General features: G+C 41.3%; 1 protein-coding gene across 3 annotated transcripts in view; it reads right to left on the reverse strand.

Annotated features, from left to right (window-relative positions):
• Positions 1–22,055, reverse strand: part of AKT3 (AKT serine/threonine kinase 3) — a 160,597-nt gene extending 138,542 nt beyond the window's left edge. The window contains exons 1-2 of one of the 3 annotated variants that reach the window (XM_064445803.1): positions 21,916–22,055; positions 9,168–9,322 (exon numbers count right to left, since the gene is read on the reverse strand). In XM_064445803.1, the coding sequence (XP_064301873.1) occupies positions 9,168–9,213 (46 nt within the window). In that variant the 5' untranslated portion in view covers positions 9,214–9,322; positions 21,916–22,055. Of the gene's footprint in view, positions 1–9,167; positions 9,323–21,605 lie in introns of those variants that run through there. The other 2 variants (XM_064445802.1, XM_064445805.1) reach the window with 2 other exon arrangements.
• Positions 22,056–23,953: the final 1,898 nt, after the last annotated feature.

Genomic DNA, 23,953 nt, shown 5'->3' on the forward strand with positions numbered 1-23,953 from the left:
GTGGTTCTCATTATCTAGGCCTAGTTAGCAGCTATCTACAAAGGCTATTTTGGTTTCAGTAACTTTCTTAGCATGACAATGTTGACAAAAGACCAGCAAGAAACCATCCCCAGGAAAATTTTTACACTTCAACTCTTCAAATGTGAATAACTGAGGACTACAGAGTTTGGAATTTCAGTGTAAAAACGGTAACAACGACTAATGAAACTGGGAACATTCTAATTTTACACAGTTAATATGCTACCATACTGTAATTAAATATTTTTGGAAAGGCCACCCCCTAAGGCAAGACAGCCAACATTTTGGAAGTGAACTTCTGAATCTATCTTGAAAAGGGGAACGTGTTTTTGTATCAGCATACTGGCATCTGACAAATTCATTTTCTATCTTCCTATCAGTTTTAAGACAGCACTCTGGAATAAAGCAAACTATAAACTCAGAATTTATAGTAAACAAGATGTCGGTTCCAATGATCTGATTACGAAGAAATGTACCTAGATTTATAAGAAGTAAGCTAACACTGCCCTGATTTGCAAGGGAAGTAATCAGTAATAACACAGGCTAGCTGGGAAATAGTTAGAGACGGCACTGAAGAGGACTGGAAAAAAATGAGACTGGAGGTACATCTATATTACAGATAAAGAGTATACAGCTGAAGCAAATCTCCAAATTATCAACTATTACAAGCTTTGGCTTTCACTATGATGACACCTCATACACTCCATGGCCAAGAGGCTCTCAGGCCATAGGAACAGACATGACAGTGAGACCAAAGCAAAGCTCTGGAAATATGCACAGATAGCATGGACACCATACTACCACACTTCTTCCCCTGTCCTCCACCTTCCATTCATTCCCTAAATCATCACTAGCCTGATCTCTCCCCAAAGCTCATTTTTCAAGATCTCAAGTTGCAGTCTCCATTGCCTCTTGATACTGGTGCCCTAAAACTTTGACTTCTCAGTCCAGTCATAAAACTCCTTCAGGACCCAGTTTCAAGTCACAGCTGTTGACCTTATTAATGTTTTTGACAATTACAGCAGGGGTAGTATAAAAGAAGTGGGTCCCACAGAGGCATAAGCTGATTGTCCTCGCTGAGGTGAGAAGAACAGGTACATGCACTGCCTTTGAAATAAAAGAAAACACAGACACTTGGGAGATTTGTTGGACTGGCACGTAGGTATATTGAGGGAGGATTTTGTAAGGAGATAATCGAAGGTACTGGTATTGCAAGCAACTTATCCTTACAATAACAACATCTTCAATGTGAATGTGACATAAATACAAATGAATTTAAGTTTAGTCAACAGATTACAGTAGGCTAAAGGTAGTACATAGTGCAACTATTTAAGCTTTAATAAAACTCCTATTTTTTACTTAAACAGAAAACACATATTTGGGAAAGCATTCCTCAAAGTCTTCCCCAACACCATACTTTCAACATCTGCTGGTCATGCAATACTGCCAGGCCAAGAGGGCCGTGAGCAGGAAAAGAACATGAATTGTTAACATCTTGCTTCCCTAATCCCTGTGACAGAGACTGTTAAACTTGCTTCTTTAAAAGTATTGCCCTCATGGGTAACAAACTGGTGTGAATAAGAGAAACCGGTATAAATGAAGAAAACCTTCAGAACATGAGTAATAAGGCAGCATTCATTACATAGGAAATGGAACGGACATACAAAAATATGTAATTCCAGTATGTCCAGAATACTCAAAAAAAAACATCGCCTAGGTGTTTTCCTGTGTAACAAGCAACTTATTGTCAGGATAGTAAAAGCACTTTTCTACCATAAAACTCAGGGCATGTGAAAGCCCAAAGCCTAAGGTGATAAGCACCAGAAACATGCCTTACAAGCCACTGAAAGGATGATAATAAACAGGGATTCTGTTTAGGTCTTGAATTTGTTCAATTTCTTTTCAAAAACCTGAATATCAGTAACACCAAGGTCAAATGTTGATACTCCCATGAACATTCCACATTAATGATACCCTGTTAATACATACATAGGATAACGCCTGTCTCCCTTTGAATATATTACTGCATCTTCTATCTGATGTGTAAGTGGTAGGAACTAATATACTTAATCAAAGAACATGAACAGAATTTTAGCCGCTATCATCTACAATACAGCTCCATCTAGAAAAGCTGTATACCAATCAGAACCACAACTGCAGAACCATTTAAAAACTGGGAAAGGCTCTATATTACATCTATATTGAAACAAAAACAATTTTTTAAAAAGCAAGAAATTAATCAACCACACAGAATTCTCTAAACTGGCATTCAGCAAGGATATTGCAGAGAAAAATCTTGAGAGTGTTTAAAATACCCTGCATTTCAGGCTTCAATCACTATAGCAAACTGCCTTTACCTGCAGAAACTGGTAATAATCCAAGGTGGAAAGCTGAAAAAATAACACTCATTTATTTACTACCAAAAAAGTACCTGGAATAAACAGTTATTCAGCAAAGAGAATGACCCACACTCATCCTAGTTACATCAAGTTTAAGATTTTCACCTAGTTCTGGCCTTCCTTCAGGGACAAGTAAGGTTAACAAGGTTGCAATTATTCCATAAAGAGGAGCTTGGTATTCAACTACAAAATGAATTGGACAGAGGAAGGGCACAGAGGATCCTTCTCCTCTCCCAGCGGTGTAGCTTCAGTAAAACAGCCTGTGGAAGGCTGTCTATGTGGAAGCAAAAAAAACCCAGTGTGTGAGGTTTCCCCAACTGGAAGCAACTTTACAGATTTACAAAAATCCATTTCTACACTGAGTGCATGATATAGAAATCTTTAACTATTTAGGAACTTTTAAAAAAATCTAGTTTAGATATATGGATGTATAAACATTCAAATAAGACAGTTTGCACTATCATTTTTTCTGTCTTTGGTCCTCATGGAGCTGCCTCTTTTACAGTCATATATTTTACTGGAACTTTACAGTAATTCATGTTTTCTATTAATTAGACAGATTTAGAGAAGATTATAATAAGAAAGGCTTATTTAGTTTCAAGTAGTTTATCAGCGAAGACTTTACTATTTGCTAAGACAATTAGAAAAGAAGTAGTTTAAATTTCTTCTACTTTGTATAGCAGATGTTCAAAATAGTCTATTTAAATTTGTCTTTGTTAGAGGTGTGTTCAACTCTCAAATAATTCAGACAATCTGCAAACAAGATTTCTGACGGGTTGTGAATAACACTCAATTAGTACCATAATTTCTGAGATTAATTTTTCAATCAAGGCATTCCTGCACCCACCCCCCAAAAAAAAGAGAAACAAATAAAAAGAAAAAGCACTAAACACAAGCATACCGGATAAAACCCATCTCCGGTGTGTATTTCCAAAATTAACATCTGTTTGGTCTTGGTTCAACTGTAAAACCCAATGTCCATTAAATTAAATGACTTAGTTATTTTTCTGGATTGGGGGGGAGGGGGAGAGACATGTTACCCTAGGACTGTAAATAATTTGTATTTTAAACAACAATTGTATTCCTATTTGGAACAACAGATTTATTCCGCTACACTATTTATTCTTCTTGATAGCAGATAGAACAACAATATTTTCCACACAGTTATTTCTTAAAATCCCATGATACCTGAATCACGTCCTGAATTGCAAAAATGAAAACAGACCAGCAGTTGAGTGAATCTCATCGCAGTAAATGAAACACATCTTATTCTATAGCCTCTATGAATTTAGAAATACTAACACATCTTCAGGTAATTCAGTTCTGGATACTAAGAAGCTAGGAAAGGCTGTATTTCAGTGATATACTGTTTACAGGACAACCTCATTACAGGAAAGCTTCATGACATGTGTTTTTTACCACCATCTTATTACATCAAACTTCTTAAGCTGTCATGGTTAAGCCACAGCGATCTTATACGTCAGATCCCTCTCTATAAAATTGGTATACTAGTACTTCTGTACTTCAGGTGGGCATTGTCAGATAAAATGAGGACTTTAAGAGTATATTAAAGTCACCCTCATAAGTCAGATACATTATCTATTCAATATAATTTGGTTAAAATATCTCATGTTAGCCATGTAAAGATTGCCATGACAAACAGCATTATCTAATGTAACACACTTGAACACAGAAGCCCAAACAAAGGTATGGTAATTGAGGTACGACAACAGAAGCATTGACTTAAACTGACAACATTTTTCTTTGTCTTTAAATAATGATTTAGCCATCTTGTTATGCAATACACATCAGGTATACTCTCTCCAAATGAAAAAAATAACTTACTATTTCAATTAAAGAAAAAGTTAGTCGACATGTTAAATTTAAAACTGGGTTCTTTAAAAAGTTAGCATCTGTGTCAATTTTTCCTTTGTCCCAAATGATCTTTCAATAACATGGTAACAAAGACTCTTAAACCTTTTCATATGTTTAAACTAATTGAAATCTTGTGCACAGGTTATATATAAAGAAATTAGGTTGCAATTAAGCATAGTTATTAATGATTCTTAAATCTAATTGTTGTGACTATTATAGACCACAGACAAGGTCAACTCTACAACTCGGGAAGCTTTAGCTTTAAAGAATACCACTCAAATTATATGCATAAAACCCACTTTTGTAATGATACAGCTCTAATCATACTAAGCATGTTCATCCATTTTAAAAAAACAGCTGTTTCCAAACTGATAAATTAAAAATGTATCCCCTCCTCTGTAAAACAAAAACACTAAATTTAGTAAATACTAAATTTAAAATATGTTAAGTAAAAATATGTTAAGTAAAATTAAAAGTACTCTTACAGTAATTTAAAAAAACATTCTGCAAAACGTTGTGCTTATAAGCAAAATCCAAAATGTAAAAGTCCAATCACAGAATCCCAGGTTGGAAGGGACGTCAGGGATCATCTAGTCCAACCTTTCTAGGAAGAGCACAGTCTAGACAAGATGGCCCAGCACCCTGTCCAGACGACTCTTGAAGGTGTCCAACGTGGCTGAGTCAACCACTTCCCTGGGGAGATTATTCCAATGGTTGACTGTCCTCACTGTGAAAAATTTCCCTCTTGTATCCAAACGGAATCTCCCCAAAAGCAATTTGTGTCCATTTCCCCTTGTCCTCTCCATGTGACTCCGTGTAAAAAGGGAACCTTTTCAGCAATTACCGCAGAGTCCTTATACTAACTGCATAAATGTCAAATATGTGTTTTAACGTTGGCATATGAGCAGTGAGGTTTGGATCATTGTATTTCAGATTTTTAGTCAAGATCACTTCCCTTTCACCTGTATGCATTAGAAGGAAAAACGTTGGTGTCATCTGAAAAGGAAACTCATAAAGGAAGACAACACATCTCTCCCCTAATCTGGCTCCAGGAATAACTGGAGAACAGAAAGAAGAAAGAAAAATTATTACCCTCTCTGAAACAAAGCACATTGGGCAAGTGAATTGCAAGAATATCTTTGCAGCAGTGCAGGGACACACGGCCGTGAGATACTTGGGTCTTATCACTAGGTCTGAGACAGTAAGTCACAAACAACCATAAGACCATCTGACAATACATATTCCCACTCCTCTCTTGCCTGAGCAGAGACTCCACTCTAAGACGACTGCTCCACTGGCTCTCCGCTTGTACAGGTTCTGAAGTCTCACAGGGTACATCTGCATTAGTACTTTAGTTCAGATAAGGAGAGCACTTTTGCAACAAATCTTCCTATCACCCTAGTTAATGCACTTTCATTTGCTGCATGAAGCAGTCCTGGAGTGCACAAACCTGGTTCCTTTCAGATGAAACTAAAAACCACAAGATGTACTCCAGGAGCACTACCACTGCCAAAGGGGCACCGGAGCAGACAGGAGCCAGTCCAAAGTAACACCCACTTCATTTTGCAAATGCACTGCATGTAGATAGGTTTCAGGTCCTCATCACCAATTATTTCATTCTCTGAATCTGCTCTCACTGGACTGCATTACTTGCTAGGCAGGCCCAGACACTGTGCTTTAGGGTCACCTTTCACCTCTTGAGATAGACCTGATTGTGCCAGAGGTTCACTGAGCTTCTCAGGCTTTGCTTCCTCTTGGGTTTTGTGTCCTCTGTTGCCCAAAGTTCTCACCTCCAGCCTGTCATCTCTGCCCATTTGACCGTTCACATACAACTGCTTACTCTTCCTTGGTATCATCTACTCTCACCACACCGAAACTTCTCCTAAAGACTACTCAAAGCCTGAGTATAATCATCCTTAATTAAATTTATCTAAATTAAACTTAATTCTGGCATTTCTTAACTTTGAGTGCTGGTTGACTTTAAAAGAGTAATACTTTAACGGGTTCATCACTTAAGCAAACACAGAAAAACAGAGCATTGAAGCCAACTGTATAGCATCACATCGACTCTTCAGTGCTCAACAGCAGGGTTAAAAGCTTACAAACACACAGCCCTCAGCCCTCCATTACTGACATGGATACAGCACTAAGGATAATGAAGCAAACATTTTCTCAGTGCGTTTCACAGCCATTAAGAATTGTAACACTGTGCCCTAACAGACCCTGCCTTCCCCAGCCTCTCTCTACTACAGTCTCAACTCGGAGAGAGATCCCCAGCTCAACTTTTAGTCCTCCCTTCTCATTCCCACATTCAGTTCACTTAACCTGCCTTTGTATGGCCTGTCTCATTCACTGGCTTCTCAAAACCATTCTTCATCCCCATACTCCTTGACTGGGCTGTGAATCACAGAGAGAGATTGTTTTGTTCTTTTTTTTGTGTCACAAACCTTCCTGACTGCTGAAGGGAACAATTTTAAAACATCCTAGGCTATATCCATGTGACTGAGTCATCTGGCAGATCAGTCAACTGAAGCAGCTGGTGCCCAGACCCCTACCTTTCCAGCATGTAGGGTTTACAAATTTTATTTCAAGTTAAATTCAGTCTGAAGCCTCAGATTGAATGTTTCACCAACACACACATGGTTCAGGGCTGTCCAAAAACCCCTCGCTAGGGGCTGGAGTTCACTCAGTGTCCACCTGGAGAGATCCCACACTCAGGTTCCTCCAGGAGGAGCCCGGTTTGTACCTACCAAAACCACCCTGTGAATTTAGCCAATAAGTGGCAAGTGAGGACGATCAGAGGACGAATTCATTTTAAAACTATAATAGCATCATAGCTTGCAGAAGCAGGGCAGCTTTACCCAATCCCGTGATGCTTCTTGTACAAAGAGAGAATATTTCGCTGCAAAAATAAGAAGTGTCTACAGATCATACTGCAACTTTTGGAATTTAGATTAAGGTTGGATACTTTTTCTGGGCAACAATAAAAAAAAAAGCACTTCACAACTTTGATTCTCGTGCTCCAGAGCAAGGTCAGGGTAGAAGCTGTAATTACATGAAACGTATAAGCACTGAATTAAATGCTTACAAATTCTTGACATTGTAAAACACCACTGCACTTTTGTTTTCAGAAACAAACAAAACAAATGCTTTAATCCAAGAACTGGAATAAGTCACACACAAAATGTTAGATCTAAAAAAAAATCCCACTTAAACCTACACAGTTACCTGTAGCAAGAAGGAAAAAACCAACCATACATTCAGTCAAAGTTGATTAAAATAAGGAAAATGTTTGTCATGAAATGTCTTTACTCAGAAAACAAAAGAATTACTAACAAAACTGACAGAAAAATGTCGACTCAGTAGGCTTTTCTTCAATTAATAGATAATAAAACAGCATGAGGAAGAAAACCTTTATTCTACATTTCAGAATTTCAAATATTCAGTAAGACATTGAGTTTCCTTGTACATTGGCCTTTTCTGGACCAGAGTGATTAATATATGCATCTCCAGTGCTCACAGAGTTCATATCTGGGTGTAATAAGAATGAGCGATATTACATGAAGGAACTGATGTAATGTAAAAGAAAATTATTTGGTTCATTTTCTAATACATTTGAAAGAATGTATATGAAATAATCAAAGAAAGAAATCTGATACCCAAACTGAGTAAACAACAAGATGGGAAGGAAAAATAATTTTAAATTTTTAATAGTTCCTGTCATGTAAAATTTGATTTGTTGTAAATGTAAGTATATATTCCAAAATAGGAAGCAGACCTTCAACTTCATAGTTTAGCCCATTTTCATCTACAATACCCATAATGCATCCTGAAATACAATTTATGCAGGAATAATAACAGAATAATAAACTACTTCTCTCATTCTCTTGGCTCCTTTGACATTTAATGTCAATCTGCAATAACAAAGCTAATAATGATCTTTGTCTTCACACACTGCTATTGAAACAAAAGCATTTCTTTGTAAATTAAAGGGTAATTTTGTTCCCACTATTCCAGTCTAAATCTTTCTGAGTAGAATCACAGAAGCTCACGGCATAAATCACCCTATAATCCAGATCACCTTCTCTCTGCAAGAGAGACAATGTTCTTTTGGAAATAATCATGTGTGCAACCACGACCCAAAGCAGAGCAGCATGAAGCATGGAAGATTTCATCCGAGGTTCATTACATGATACAAATGCCAGATACTTCTAGAGGTTTCCCATTCAAAGCTTAACATACAGCAACCTTCCCAAATTTGTAAATCACACGGTGACATGTTATAAAGTGACATCTCAAGAACTTAAAAGAATTCAATGTAGCAGAAAAATCATACTTCAGTCTGGCTTATAATTAGGAACACATTCTTCAATCATATGGCTTCCAGGTCTGCAAAGTAATTAGGTGTATGCTGAGCTTTATGCAAGTATTATGTCGATTTTATGGGGAGTACTTGCATTTGTAACTCAAGCTGAGCCACAGTGAATGATTTTGGCATCTAGGAAGTTTCACACAAAGCATCACATCCGCAACAGCTTCCAGGCAACCTTCTACTGTGCTCCTCTATTACTACCTCCTCCAGCTGCCATAACAGCCTACTTAGTCTGATACATGGGTAACAGCAGCTGCAGCAGCAAGGTTAAGTGGGAATTACTGAGTCCAACTTCCTCTTCACTGTCAGTTATACCTATAAACAGGGGTGTTGAGGGTTAAGTATTAACAAGACCAAGGCCTTAATGGTCATTAATTCCATATGGTCAGACTAGCTTGCCGCAGACCAGAAGATAAATCAAGAATGCTCATACATGTAACCATATAATGCCACTGCACACAGCGTACAATACATCACAACTTTCTGTTAAAAGGTAGACTTACCCCTCTTCTGAACCCAGCCTTCCTTCACAATGGTAACATCGCTCATGATGACTCCACTCTGAACCCCCAACTCGAAAGAGTACTTCTCTGAGTTATCAGCTTGTCTGTTTGGCTTCTCTTCTGCAGCTCTTCCCAATTTCTACTGATGAGTCAGCCTGGAAGGAAATATTAGAGAAAGAATTTAAGTCTTTTCTGTTTTTTCTCACTTGACAGCCAACAAAAAAGTCTTTGTTGATGTCTTCCACTGACTGAGCTCATATTAAAAATCTGCCTTTTTTTTAATTAACCATATAACAGAATCATGTTTCTAGTCTTACAGCACATTTCCCACGAACACTGTAACACTTAAAAGAAGCAGAATGTGTTAAATTTTAAGTCGTATGGCATTTTTATAAAATGCGCACAATAGAATTCTCTCGTACTAATACACAGGATGCTGGTAAATGAAAGGGTGCCAGTACTGCTTCACAGGTCCAACTCTGAACCCGATGGAGCTTTAACCATTCCCACATTTGTCAGAATCCATGCAATGGACAAGCGGTTCTTCTGTTATGGCTAGGCTGATCATACCAAGAGTGCAAAGAAATGGAAAGAAAGGTTCGGTAAATGAGCTTAAAACCAAAGCTTTAAGTATTATGGATACGGTTATCCTCATAACTGTTAAAATCTGTAGTAACCAGTTTACCAGCCATGTAATTAGTGCTTTTAATGCTTGAATTAAAAAAAAAAATATAGTAAAGGCTACAGAAATATAACATTCTTCCTATTTCCTCTACAACTTCATTATAGCCAATACAAATCCTTAACAATACATAAGCTTTTTTAAAACCAGCATCATCTGCAAGTACACAAACAGAAAAACAACTTCTTAAGATCACAAATTAACCAAAAAAAGTCAATGTTTAGTTTATGAAAAGAAGGAGTGCATGTTCTCTCCAGGCTTTAAGCCAGGCAGCAACAAAGCTCAGCTTGCAGGCGACAGAAGGGAAGTTAGTCCTGGAACAGGACAAGCCACTCTCAGAAGCCACAACCCTCTCTTCTCACCGCCTTACTCCCCAGTACCTAACAGCTGTAAAGAACAGATAAATAGCACTACAATCAAGTAGGAAGAGAAGCCAGAGGGCGGGAGAGGTTTCCTTTTGCCAGCAGACTGCCTTTCCCCTCCATCCTTCAAAATAAAGAGAACCATTCAAACAATGCTCATGTAGAAAAGTGGGAAGCCAAGAAAAGGGATTTCTTTGATGGTGGAGGAACACTCTTCTACAGCTGTACACATAGGTGCACTCATGCACACAACATTAGCATGGAACAGGAACCCACACACTTGTTTAGTACTATCAAATGCAGCACATACATATCCATTTAGCAGATTGACCAACAAATGTAAACATGTGATAGAAACAAGTATGACTGTGCTAGAAGCAATCTGTGCAACAAATGAATGGAGAAAGTACTGGGAAATAAGCTCTTTTAATCTCACCAAGTACAGGCTAAAAACTGAACCATTACACACATGCAGGTTATTTCTTATTTATCATTTGAAAAATGTGTATTTCCACCACACAGCAGCTAGATGGAAGGCTACTTCTGTATGGATGCTGTGCAAAACAGAACTTGGTATGATTATTTTTTTCAAGTGGTATGCAACAGAAAGTGCAGTACAACCTGATTCTATGAAACGCTATAGTGCGTCCATCTCGCAGCTTTGCTTTCACTGAACTACTTTTTTCAAAAACATGCGGTATTTCAGCTGCATAAAAGTAAAAACCACAATGCTAAATTCATTAGTAGTGCAAAGTTTAAGTAATACTGAATACAGTGCCTCTAAGACATCTCCACGGCACTGGCAGATATGACAGTAAGACCTACGCAGGTGATGCACAGCCTTTTGCATTGGCATCAGACCCTGTTGTGTCTAAAAGGACACCCACCAGGCAGCTGTTTGTGCAACTACACCCTGCCTTAAGGCTTAAATATTGTTTAAGCTTTCATAAGAGTTAAAAGAAAATGTTATGCACAAGGTTTTGGAAGGACATGAGACTGTTTCATTACTGTTAATTGATCTCATTAGCTTTAGCTGTGCAGACTTTGTATTACGTAAGCCAATACGGCAGAAATAACCAGAATGTGCATTTCCACATCCTTCACCTTACTAGTGTGAGAGTTATTTTCTGGGTCATACATTATCAGAACTTTTGTTTGTGCGCTTCAAACTAGAGATAAGCAAGTCTATCAGCTGTGCGTGGAAAGAGATCCTGACAGATTAAGACACACGCCTGAAAGCTGGCTGCAGTTTTGCCGTTCTGGATCACCACATCACAGTATCAGCTCTTATTACAAACACACAAATCTTTACAAAGCCAGAGGCGAGTGTCAGACAACTGTGACCTAAAGGCAGCTGTCCTGTGAAGGAAGTGTAAGCACATTAGTATCCAAATATCCCACTTAAGTTTGATTTTCCTACAAGGCTTTCATTGCATTCTTTAAGAAGTGTTCACAGGTGACTTTTTTTTTTTAAATTATCAAGACAAAAGAAGCAATGTGACACACAGTACTTAGCTTGGGCTGACATATGCTGCAATCTGTTTTACTCTTTTGGCAAATTTAATGTACTTTCCAATTTTAGTGTGTGCTTACGAAAAGTGCAACAATTTCTTTTTATTGGTAGAGACTAATTGTAAGAAGGGAAATTCTGTACTAAGTAGCAAAAATCTTGTCTGTCCACATATTGATCATAAGGTCCATGATTTCAGTAGACACCCAGTTTTAATGAATGAATTTATGCTTAAAGCTCCCTATTTAATCACTGATTATAATTAAGTTAGTATTACTCAATCAAAATCTGATCTATAACCTGTTTTCATGTCAGCCAGCATCCCAACAACCTCAGGTATATGCCTGTAGGATTGCGGCTGCCACATCACATGTACTACTTTACTGAATTTTGAACAAAACCTCCAAAATACAAACATCAGATAAATATGGTGACAAAACTAACTGAATTATCTCCAGTTTTGCTTCCCCATATTACCAGAAAAAATTCATGTAGAATTATCAACAGTTGTATGGTTATATTGATTGCTCCCTTAATGGGTAATTAAAAGTCAAGCTGAATTACATAGGAAGCTGAAGGAGATATACCAAAGCATTAAAAGTCTAACAAAAATAAAGTTTATACGTCCATACTACGCTTTCAAGAAGCCATTTGTAAGCATCTGTAGTATTATCCTTTACTAAATTCCTTTGAGGTTTTCTAAAAGCTGTATTTCTTTACTCTGAAAGTCACTCAGCAAAGCTCTAAAAGAGCAGACTTTTGAGAATTACTTCTTATCATGACGAAAACTGACCTTAACGAAAAATAGCCACACAGAAACCTTCTTCCCTGAAGACGTCATAAAGGATTGTCTACAGACGTAAAGGAGTTGCCTGAAACATGCGGAACAAGAGCTCTCACATGAAAATAGCATTTTATCTATAGTTCAACTATCTCAAGAAAAGCTACAGAAATGTTTATTCTGCACAGCTGGCATAGAACTTAAATACTTGTTAGCAATCAACTCTGCTCTCCCGATGCACTTCAAGTTTCAGCAGCTGGTATATAGTAATTTTTATAGTTTCCCTTATTGCTGTAGGATGAACCCACAGAAATAGGGAAAAAATGTGTAAGAACTGAAGTTGATGATATTTTGCATTCCAGCTGCTTCCTGCAGGGAAAAATTTGAGGTTTTTTTATATATGTTCCAGCATCTGGAGAACAGGTTGCATTGCTTTTTTTTTTCCCCACATTATCAAACAGAACTTGGAAGATACTTTTCCAACGGTGTATTTTGTGTATTCTGCAGACAGTATCAGATAGTCACGTATATGCTCAATACATACAAGAACCTACTGTCTGTATACTTTACTGTGCAGGTATAAAAATTTACTCCATCGCACTCAGTCATGTGAAGAAAACACCTGTATTTTTTTGGATCTGGTGAAAAACAGTAAAACTTTTCCATTCTTCTTAGGAAAGCTATTAAACCACTTTTATAGTGTTTGATGAAATAATTCAGCACACTTCTAAAGAGCTAGTACTACCCTTCTAAGTTCCTAGCTGTCAAGGTTGCAGCTTTCTGAACAAAGGCTAAGCAGAAACTACTACATGCAACAGAGTTCCAGATCCCTCTGCGAGGCTCACAGTTTTCCCAAGCCGTGGTGAAAACTAGCCAACACCTTTTCAGCTTTCATCTTGAACTTTAAGAATAACAGCAACATTGAGAAGGACCAGCTCATTTCACGATGCTACCGTATGGGAACTATAAGACCAACTATTAAAATGAGCAATGGACCATTCAGCAGGAAGACGCCTTTTCCTCAGCTTGCATTTTTAAATTAAAGGTGGCTCTCACGCCCATCACAGCAGTCAGGTACCTCCACAGACCCAGTGGATGGGAAGAAGGAAAGAAATCCCTTCCAAGCAGGACTGAAAACAGTGGTTCAGGTCTACACTTAACAGCCACTATGTGTAAGTGAATAATCATCGAGATTCCTAAGAACAGACAACACTCCCTTGGAATCTGGGCATCCTCCCATTTCCCCCGTGACAAGAGACAGCTGAGTAAAGAAGACAGTGCCCATAAATTCAGTGTAAATTGTATGATTCAGGTCTCTGTTGTAAGAACTTTCATAAACACAGGCTCCTACTTTCAACAATTTTGGAGCTGAGAAAAAACAGATACTCTCACATTTACCAACTCAAGTTACCATAGAGAATACCAAAAGGATCAGTTTCAGTGCTTCCAGAGACGATCCCTATAACTTCTTGTAGCATTATCAGCTTAGTGATTCATCAAACCTTATTCTCTTAATATATAAGGAAACTACCATTTTCCCTTTACAAGTAATCATTTGTTTAATAAAATGTTTGGGGAAGAAAACAGCAAGTGAATCTTCCTGATTCACTTTCCCTGACTCACTGAGATTCTTTGGTCCTCAACATAAGCAGAGCCAAATCTCATCACCTTTATCTCCTTATTTCTCAGAATGGTAACTAAAAAAATTTGTACATGGACACGCAAAATACACACTACCAAAAAAAAGCAGATCTCAGTCATCCTCTAGTAGCTTCCATCACACACATGTTTGCTTTCCTGCTTTGAGGGTTTTCTTGTAGCAGATCAAGCTCTTAAGAGGTTTTCTCAAATCTGAGTCTGAATCCTCCAAGACAACTGAACAGGCTGTAACTGTCTCCAGTGCCGGTTGCAGTCACAGAGCAAGGAATTAAAAAAGATAAGGCTCCAAACTGAAAACAGAGTTGTCTTTAGGATTGGAAGCTGAGATCCAAGTTTTATTTATATGAAAAATGCATGCATATCCTCTTCCCCTACCAAAGTTGTTATCTAAAAGTCTGGTCAAACAATTAGAGGATATATTGCACATCATCAAAAATTACACAAAAGACTATGTTGCAGAACAGAGATTGCTACAAAACCTACTAAATCAAATTAGCCTATGTTGCTAATGGAAGAATCACATTCAGCTGAGTTCTTTACTTAAAAAGTATACAGAATTTACACAGACTTTTACAACTACCTGTTCTGGAATTTTGGTTATACTTCAAACACAGCAGATTGGATTCTGTTCCTTTTTATGGCCTCAGGAAGACGGACCAATTTAAATACTATCACTGCTTAGACTGAGGAAAAGGAACTTGCAGGCAGAAAGTGTTTGTTCAACTTAATAGGGTCAATTAAAAAAAAACAAACACACACACCCCCCACAAAACAAAACATGAATTGGTTTGACAAGACAAAGAAATCCAAACCCACAAGATTTCTAAAAGACAATAGATCCTAAATTTATAAAATGGTAATCTTTATGTACGCACAATTAAGACACTTAAAGATACCCCTAAATACTATGTAGAGAAGTTCATACTTTACAAATTTTAAAACAAATATAAAAAATTCCAAGATATCTGAGCAACGAGCATTGTAAATTTTTAAACTATATTTCATACTAAAAGCCTCAATGTCCTTAAGAATATTGGTATCAAAAATTTACTCTGAACAACTTTATTTCATAACCCTTGACTTGGAATAATGAGGGGCATAACAGGAAAACAGCACTGCCTACACGTTGTGGTAAGGAAAAACAATGTACTTTGGAAAAGATAAATAGCTCTTTTTAAAGCACACTTAAACATATGCTTTGTGCCTTAATATTTTCAGGATTCTATTTTTACTTTCAGTATGTCAAAAAGCTGCACATAACTAATATATGCTCAGATAAGCCTAGTTCGGAGACTACAGGCACACTGAAATATTAATATACAAGTTTGATGTTTTATTTAGATTCTGCAACCAAATAAGTTTATCAAGAAAGAAACCATCATTCTGTATTTCTTTTCCTATTATAATGACAAAGCAAGTTATTTTAAGGGACAAAGGTATAAGTAAGGTGAACAAAGCCACCCTTGCCTTTGTTTACCAAGGTATAAAGGAAGTTTCTAAATGTAACTAAATTGTTTCTTCAAAATCCCACGTGAAACATTAACAAGCCATTGTTTCACATTGTGTTTATTGACCAAAAATACTTTAAATCCTTTTTGCCCCCCCACCCCCCAGCAAGCGCATAAAACAATAACTGAAAATCAGACAGAAGCAGAGTGATAAAACATTAGAGCACAGGTCTGAAGTTTAACCAAAGAGTATATTTAAAGTAGAAAATGTGAAGGGAGGGCTAAAGTTATGCATTAAAACAAAGTTACTGAAACAATGAACTCAGGAGTTTTGAGACTTAAAGGAAGCCAAGCCAAGGACTAGCTGAGCTGAGTATCACAACTATGATAACGTTATTCCACTCAACGCTTCAAAATACATGTAATAACTTTAACTTGCTGAGGATTAATGTAGGAATACTAATTCTTGCCTTTTTAAGACAAAGTTCCTTTGTCCTTTAAAAAAATAGTTTAGTAATGACTCAGATAACCAAGCAAAATTAAACCCAAGCTCCACATTTTTAAAACAAAGTAAAATTGGCTTTCTGTGTCTAGAATACTCAAAAAAAAGGTAATCTAATTTTCAGAAGTTCAAAGAACCTAGAAATTCCTATTCATTCTGAGGTGAGGGATTTTAAAAGATAATCTTCAAGAGATACAAAATAAAGTTTCATTAAGCTCATGTATTTAATTATTTGCATGACAGCAACTTTTCTGCAGCACAACATCAGTGTATAAAACACCAAACATACTCTTGAAGATAACAGAAACCAGAAACATGTGAAGTGCCATGAGTAACAAGAAAAGGAAAGTAGAGAGATAAAAACATGTTCGCAAACTATTAACATAAAAGACGGAAAAAGTTCAATGACATGTCTACCAAGTAGCTTTCCTTTAAACTCTTATAGTGTATTTATTTATTATTGTGATATTGAACAATTTAAGCTCTGAATTGCCTTACAACAATAGAAACGAGCTTTGTGATTCCTTCCTACAAGCAATCAAACATTGCTGAACCTACTGTCAAATTCTGACACCTCACTATGACTAGAACATAATCAACTTCTATCCTAAAACCTTTGGATCTTCACATTCACCTTCAAAAAGCATTATCCTCGTCAACTTGAGATCACAGTTTCCTAAGGACAGAATGAATTTTCTACAACCTTAAATGAAGACCGTGTATTTTTCAAAGGTATGCTATTGCTTACGCACATTTAAGGCTAGATGCAGAGCTCACTAGATGAAGACCTTTGGCAAACATTATACAAAAAGCCAGATTACATGAAACTCACATATACAACCTCAACTCTCTGCCTCAAAGCACACCATATATTTAGAAAAAGATATAAAAATTTTAAGAAAAATCTCACAAGGCAAGCTGCACCTAAACGCTATGGGGAAAAAAATTACGTGTATTGGTAGAAATTGTTTTGCAAAATTGCTGGGACTCAACTGAGAAATACTGTATCAATTCTGTGGTGCTAAATCAGATGTACAACAAGTTTTGACTGTTGGGCACTGCCATTCCACACCTACAAAAGGTGCTGGTAAGACCTTCACTATCTCTGCAAAGCTGAAGCAGGCTCTTCATCTCTGCTCCTGCTGTAGAAGGCACTCAGATAACTTTACCACAGGGACAAGGCAGGGAAGTCTGACAAACCATGCTGTCAAGTCATTCAGACGTGCATGAAATATTGTGGACTCAGTCTCATTTTTAAGGGAACTTAAAATTACTACTGTTCTTAGTCAGGATATAACAGAGAAAAAAAAAAGATAAAAAATATCACAGGGCAACAACTTGTTCTTAATGCTATTTTTGATCAGTATGACTCACACCTAGACATTCACATAGAAATATGCAGAAAAAAGAGCATTGGTCAAGATGGACTCAACACATATTAAGTTATTTAATCTAAACATAGTAAGTGTTGATACAAATAGTATTAAAAAAAAAAATCAAAGAAACATTTGAAGTGTCCAAAAGTAAGCATCTTCATACACATAAGCCAAAACTACTTACTCTCCCTGACAGTAACATTTAATGACATTCAATCCCGGGGGGATTTTTTTGAAGTATTAACTCTGCCACAGCTTCCTACTACACCTGAACAACACCTTTAAACAACAAAGACAAAAAGAGTCTGTCTGAAATCCACAGCATGTTTCAAAACTACCTGAATGCCCATACTTAACATCGATCCAGAGTTATGGAAGAAGGACAAAATGCCAAATAACCAACTATGACACCCTTGCATTTTCTAACGTCTTTTTATTAGTATAAGTTAGTGATTTGTCTAAATAAGCTTCATTTATAAATTCTTCTCTTCATATAGGTAGCCCAGAACGTTGTTCATACAATTAGCCCAGGTGAAAATACAAACCAAAACTTTAAGGATTACTTTTTACGCTGTGTAAAATACTAAAAAGTCACCTTTCACACTCAATGTTTTATTAGTTGCCTGTAGTTTTTTGTTTCACTGTCTTTAACAGATTTTCTCTTAAACACTTTGAACCAGTTTTTCCATTTACTATGTAACTTATCTTTAGAAAATAATCGTTTCTATAGGACACCAACTTGTTGCAAAGAAGAGTAGCTAGTGCAACACATTTACCAAGGAGACTCTGCAAGGCTGGGAAAGTCTCTTCCACACAACCAAGAGGAACCCTACCAGCTGACAAGAGAGACTCTCACTGAAAACACACCTTTTCTCACAAGCAATGCAAAACACTCTGAAGTACGTGCTGTACTAGAAAGCATCCCCTGCCCCCTCCACAGTATTCTTATTAGGAATCTCCTAACAGAACGGGAATCTGAGACGACACAAATTAATCTAATATTCCAGAATAATTTTAAAAAGCACTTGAGTTGGCATTCTTTTCTTACAGAAGACACGACTTAAAACAATAAGTGGGTTGTAAATTCCATACAAGCACTGAAAATAAAAGCAACATTTTAATGTTAAACAAAACTCAAGGATGCACACATTTCACTATCCCCCTCTTTTTGAATTGTTACTGTTGTTCACAAAGGGAGCACAGCACGTTTTGAACAGAATGTTTACTTCATTAGTTGGGAAAAAGAGAACAGAGAGCTTTTGGTATACAGACAACTCACGTACCTACAAGAGATACAGTTACAGTATGGTGCATCATTTTTAAAGCAAATAAATTCATTTATGCCTTATCCATACCAAAATGGAAGTGTAGTACAATAAAGTTGGACTTCATGATCCTAGAGGTCTTTTCCAACCTTAAATATTCTATTATTCTAAGTTTTCACCCAGTGTATTTCAATATCCTTCCACTCTCCACCGTCAGTTAAAACCAGCAGTATGCCCAAGCCATAAAAAGATGCCAAAGAATATTGGGTCTCTGATGCAAAACTGAGGGAAAGCTGGGCTACCATGTCACCAGGCCACCTTCCCTGGTGCGTTAACAGCAAAAAATGAAACTATAACTAAACAAGGTTACAATAAACTGTATCTTATTTATACTGAGAAGAACACCGAGATTTCAAATGTAATTTTAACAGGAACCGCTGCAGTAATGGTGTTGTACCTTCCAAAACAATTGAGTATTTCGAACTTATTTAGCAAATAATGCTTCTTGGGTACAGAGACGATTATTCAACAGGTCTTTTTAAACTGGGAAAATGTGCACCCAGGAAGTGAAAGAACACTCAATCAGTGCTAGACAAATTCCAAGCAGTCTGAAGGATCTAGTACCTGCCTGAATTCTCAACGACTTCCTGTAGAATGGCAGCATTTTCCTTAACAACACATCGTCTTCCCCCAGAACGCCAAAAAAATGAGGGAGTAAGACACTGAAACACTGCTTTCTGTGAACGTATTTATGAAACTAAGGGGACTACTGAATTCATTCAAACCTAGTTAAACAGGAATACACGACAGAATAAACTGTCTAAAACAAGACAGTCTGGTTAATGTTACCTGTGTATACACACACACACCATGCACTTACATTACAGGAAAAAAAAAAGAGTTATTCCAATACTATGTGTAGCCTTCTAAGAAACAGAGACATTTTCTTATCTCTGCAGTTTTTCTTTGGCCCATATCTGAACTTGACTTACTGGTTGCATCCAACTAAAATATATCCACATGGACTATAATTAGCAATCCAATCCAATTAAAGATATTGGGGTCAACTTAAAGGCTCCTGTTAAACAAAACCAAGTGGTCCTGCAAACAGAATCTCCTTCAGAAGCACACTTGAAGTCAAAGCAAGCTTCCTTCTCTATCTCCTGTGCGCTCTTTCCATATTCCAGTGCAGAACAGCCAGAACAGGCCTATACAGAATCTGGCTGAAACGACACGTTGTGCTTAAAACATAACTTGTCAGAAGTTTAGGTCTACTTATTTTGCGTGCTTCTTGCCTTGAGAAATAAAAGGCTCCATACGCAAAACATGGGGAATCACGTTTGCCTGTTAACAAAGTTTTAGTGAGACCTAAACAAACATTAGCAGAAGAGACTGCTGTAAGTTTCTTCAGTACTGAAAAAAGCTGGGAACGCAGGTACCAGGTATATCGTAATTTTGGTAATAAAACTCTTAGACAGGGGCCAAGTGAATCAAGTCTGAGACATGTTTTCATAAAAACAATGAGATGGTGTGGATGCGTACGAGTAGCCAGTCAACTAATAGCTATATTAAAGAAAAAAAAACTAGAATAAAGGTCAAGAGAGGAAATGTTTATTCCTTTTCAGCTGTAAGAAAATAAGGGTTTGGATTTTTACATACACCCTTCAAATAACTCATCATGGGAGAACGTGAGAGAAACATCACTGGCTATTTCACGCCTCTTGGATTCCCATCTAGAAGTAAACTAAGAAGCGCAGCTCACGTAAAGCCGCCGGCCAGCCCATAAGCCTCTTACTGCTCGTTACATCACGATCATTTGCATTTGAACTACAATATATAACGGTGTGATCCGATAACTCCGTGTTCGGAGGCGCTGCACTGACCTGTCAAAGCCGCCCCGCATCACGTACGTTCAGTATTTCTGGACGCGCGCGCACCCAGGCCCCCGCGCACCTCCGCGGCGGGAGCGCTGCCCCCGCCTCACCCCGCGGAGCGCCGGGCGCCCCCCGCCCCGCAGCAACGCCCGCCGCGGCCGCGCCTCGCGGCCAGGGCCGGCCTCCGGGCAGCGGGCCCGGCCCCGCTCCGTACAGCGGCCGGTCACCCCCGCGGCCGCCTGCGCGGCAACTTTCGCATGCGGGCCGCGGCCTCCATGATGGCCGGTGCGGGAGGGCGGGCGGGAAGGCGGGAGGGCGGGGGGGGGGGGGGGGGCGGTTTGTTTACTTGCAGCCAGAGCCGCCGGCGGCGGCGGCAACAGCAGCAGCATCACTTGAGCGCAGCGCGGCCATCAGCGGCCCGCCGGCCGCGGTGCTATTCTTAGCGCAGGGGCACGCGGGCGGGCACGCTCCCTCACGCACACACTCACAACTTCCCAGCGGACAGAACCTCTCCGACGCCCAGCACCGGCATCCCGCCCCGCACCCGCCCCCACCGCAGGCACGGCCACGGCGGGAGGGGGGACGGGGACGGGGGACGGACGGGACGGGGGCGCGCGCGCCCGCCGGGGAGGGGCCGCCGCGTGGGAACCGCCGGCCCCGCGCCCGCGCAGGCGGCGCCCCCGGGCGCGCGCCCTGCCCTGCCCCTGCCCTCCCCCCCTCCCGTTACATAACGCCCCCCTCCCCCCCCCCCCCCCCCGCCGCCCCGCCCTTCTCCACCTCAGCCCCGCGCCACCGGGAGGGCGACCCCCTCCCCCTCCGGCAGCGCTAGGCCACGGGCGCCCCCGCCCCGCGCTCCCGCCGCCCCCGGCCGCGGCGCGCAGCCCCGCCGCCGCCGCCCCGCATCCCCTCGCGCGCCGCCGCCGCCCCAGCGCCCCGCCGCCGCCGCCGCCGCCGCCGCCCGGCCCCTCCCGCCCCGTACCTGCAGAGGCGGCGGCGCCGCGGGCGCTGCTGCGGAGCCGGAGGGCGGCGGCGGCGGCGGCTCCGGGGGGAGAAGGGGAGGGAGGGCGCCGCTGCCTCCTCCCCTGTCCCCCCGCCGGGCTCGGCGGTCCCTGGCGGCCGGTGTCTCCGCGGGGGCGGGAGGAGGCGGCTCCGGCCCCAGGGCGCTGGCGGCGGCTACATGGATCTGCGCGCCCCGCTACGCAGGGAGGCGCCCGGGCGGGCAGCGCGGCCGCAGCATCGATGCGCGGGGTCAGGAGGGCGGCGGCGGCGGCTCCCCCCGGCGCACTCACCCCGGAGCCGCCCGGGCCCCGCTCTCGGCTCCTCCCGCCGCCTCCGCCGGGCTCGTTATTGACTTTCAGGAAAACTCCCGACGTCACTGGCTCCCCCCGAGTGTCTCCCCCTCCGCGGCGGCGGCGGCGGCGGCGGCGGCGGCATCCCCAGCTCTCGCGAGAAGCGCGGCGGGGACGGGGCGGGGGGGGCCGCCAGACGGAGCGGGGGGAGCCAGACAGAGGGGGGCGGCTGAGGTGAGGGTGGGGGAGGCGGGAGGGAGCGGGGAGGGGGCCGGGGCAGGCGGAGCGGGGCGGCGTGTCCCGCCGGGCCGCGGCTGGCGGCGGCAGGACGGATGCGAGCGGCGGCGTCCGCCGGCACCGGGCGCTCCGCTCCGCTCTGCCGCGCCCGGGTCTTTCCTTGGGGCCGGTGCCGGCGGTGCCTGCCGGGCCCGGAGAGCGCCCGCTGCGGCCGGGGAGCGACGGCGGGGGTCCTGCCCCTGGCCGGGCGGCGGGGCTGGGGCTGCCCGCCCCTGCGGAAGAGGAATCGGCCCGCGCTGCCGCCGCCCCTCTTCCCGCTCGGCTGGGGCCGGCGGCGGCGTGTCTCCTCGCCAGACCCGTACATACATCCCGAGTTTTATTTCCTTTGTTCTCGTACTCGTGCATTCACCTACTCCCTTCTCTTGCCGTGGTACCCGGAGCGGTCCGCTTAGCTCTGCAAACTCCTCCAAGAATAAAACTGCACAGCAGGAAGCTGTAATTCATCCCTTGTTGAAGTGTTTAGTGGATGCACCAGCCTCGAGATTGCCAAATTATCTGCAGACTTCGAGTTATCCCAGTGGGTAAACAAACGTCTAGAGAAACCTTACACCGCCGTCCATCGGCTCGTGGCTCTCTGACATTTCCCGTTGCCACAAGCAATAGAGAAACGCAGCCGGTGCCAAGCGGGGAGCCGCGCTGCAGGGCGCTGAGCGCGGCCCTCCGCTCGCCTGGCGGGGCCGCCTCCGGGGCCGCCCGGGCTGGCAGCGCCGGGCCCGCACGCTGCTGCAGCCAAAGCCCGGCGTGATCCTGCAGCTCTCGTTAGAGTGCGAGGTTCATAGGTACGGTGCCCTCGACGGTTTATTTTACGGCTAAGTGGCTCTGTGTGTGCGCGTGTGGACGTACATGAGTTTAGTGCACATAAGTACGCTTTCTACCATTCACGGTTTAAATAATACTCACAGATTAATTTTCTGCATAAGTGCATCTGTTATACTCGCAGTCGACACTGACTTGTGTCAGAACCTGTTACTGCAAAGGGGAAACGGATATTTCCGATTGCTTGAAATAAAATTACTTGCACTGTATTTGTATTGTGCCGGTACAGAAATGATTCTAAAAATGGACATGAAGGCGATCATAAAAATTACGTTTAACAAAACAAGTTCCTTCAGGATGTACCCCATATTTGTTCTTTAAGTTCTTCCTTTCACATCCCACCTTCGTCTACAGCCATTTGAAACGTCGGTCCTCCTTTTTTCCCTGTGCCGCTACAGGGCTTCAGAGGGACTTTTTGGAGGATCTAACTAATCATATGAGTTGGCACAGGGCTGGAAAGTTGCCTCCAGGGGCAGCGAATCCTTTCCGTGCTGTGGCAGGCAACCACACCAATAATCCCATTCATAAATATGCTGAGTGTCCTCTCAGAACTGTGAAGTTTGTTTGCCATGCTGTTCTTACTAGCAGGCTGCAGCCTAAGCTCTACGTCCCCTTAATTCTGAAGAAAAGCAAAATTTATGGTGTGTTTGATTAAAACACCTTTTAGAAAAAGAAGTTAAAAAGTACCTTGCCAAGCATTACTTCCTTTCCCAGAATTTAGCATTCTGTCTTCCTCTTTGTCAGAAACACTTTACTAAAGTGAGTACCTTATCAACTACCAATATTTACATAGAGCCAGAGTATCAATTACTAAAATATGTTTATTCACTAATGTCTCCTTTGATCGTTGTTGCTATGCTGCTCCTGAAAAACGAAAGGTGTTGTTCTTGGATCGTGCCTTCTCTCCGCTGCAATGCCTGCGAAG

The sequence above is a fragment of the Phalacrocorax carbo genome, chromosome 3, assembly GCF_963921805.1.
Source record: "Phalacrocorax carbo chromosome 3, bPhaCar2.1, whole genome shotgun sequence".
Taxonomy (NCBI): domain Eukaryota; kingdom Metazoa; phylum Chordata; class Aves; order Suliformes; family Phalacrocoracidae; genus Phalacrocorax; species Phalacrocorax carbo.